The sequence below is a fragment of the Charadrius vociferus genome, unplaced genomic scaffold (assembly GCF_000708025.1).
Source record: "Charadrius vociferus isolate BGI_N301 unplaced genomic scaffold, ASM70802v2 scaffold2894, whole genome shotgun sequence".
NCBI lineage: Eukaryota > Metazoa > Chordata > Aves > Charadriiformes > Charadriidae > Charadrius > Charadrius vociferus.
In genome coordinates this window covers 8974-9607 of record NW_009648232.1, presented here as the reverse complement: position 1 = coordinate 9607, position 634 = coordinate 8974, and the positions used below count along the sequence as shown (strand labels likewise).

Genomic DNA, 634 nt, shown 5'->3' with positions numbered 1-634 from the left:
GCCCGGACGCCGTCCTGTGCCACTGCTGGAGGTGCCCCTGCTCTGGCTGGGGGGGGGATGGGGGGAGCTCCAGAGGGACCTTCCCGCCCCCACCGCTCTGGCATTCTGTGAAATGCCGGCTCTTCTTCCTTCCCAGAGGAGAAAGAGATCGCTCACCGTGTGGCGAGTAGACGCGGAGGTTGATGGGGACGGGAGAGATGCCTTTGTTCGTTCCCGTCACCCTGTCGGTTTCCGCTTCGATCTCCTGCCGCACCTCGTCAAAATCTGTGAACTTTTTGGATTTGCAGTGCAAAAACTCCGCATATTCTGGAAGAGATCAAAAATAAGTGATAAATAAATAAATAAAAGACGATTTGGCCAGCTGGAGCCCGGCGCAGGACGCACTCCGAGACACCTCTGCATGGCGAAGCGGAACCGGCCGGGCACTTCGGTGCGGCCACCGAGCAGCCAGGCAGGATCGGTGCCGCCCTGGACCTGCCCAGGGATTAACCTGGTGGTCTTCGGCCTCCTGTCTGGCAGCAGCCCCGCAGAGACTTGGCCTCGCCGCCTCCCCCGACGGAGGAGGAAAGCCGGGGGCCGATGGCAGCCAGCCGGCTCGGGCTGAACGCGCTGACACCCCGCCTGCGTGCCTCTG

The 634-nt window shown here is 62.5% G+C and overlaps 1 protein-coding gene across 1 annotated transcript in view; it reads right to left on the bottom strand.

Moving 5' to 3' along the window:
- The window catches only part of LOC104285644 (dynamin-2), a gene marked incomplete at its 3' end in the record, with an annotated part of 16883 nt that overhangs the window by 13062 nt on the left and 3187 nt on the right, over positions 1-634 (bottom strand). Inside the window, exon 3 of the mRNA XM_009884113.1 lies at positions 157-306. Within this exon, the coding sequence (XP_009882415.1) occupies positions 157-306 (150 nt within the window). The remainder of the gene's footprint in view (positions 1-156; positions 307-634) is intronic.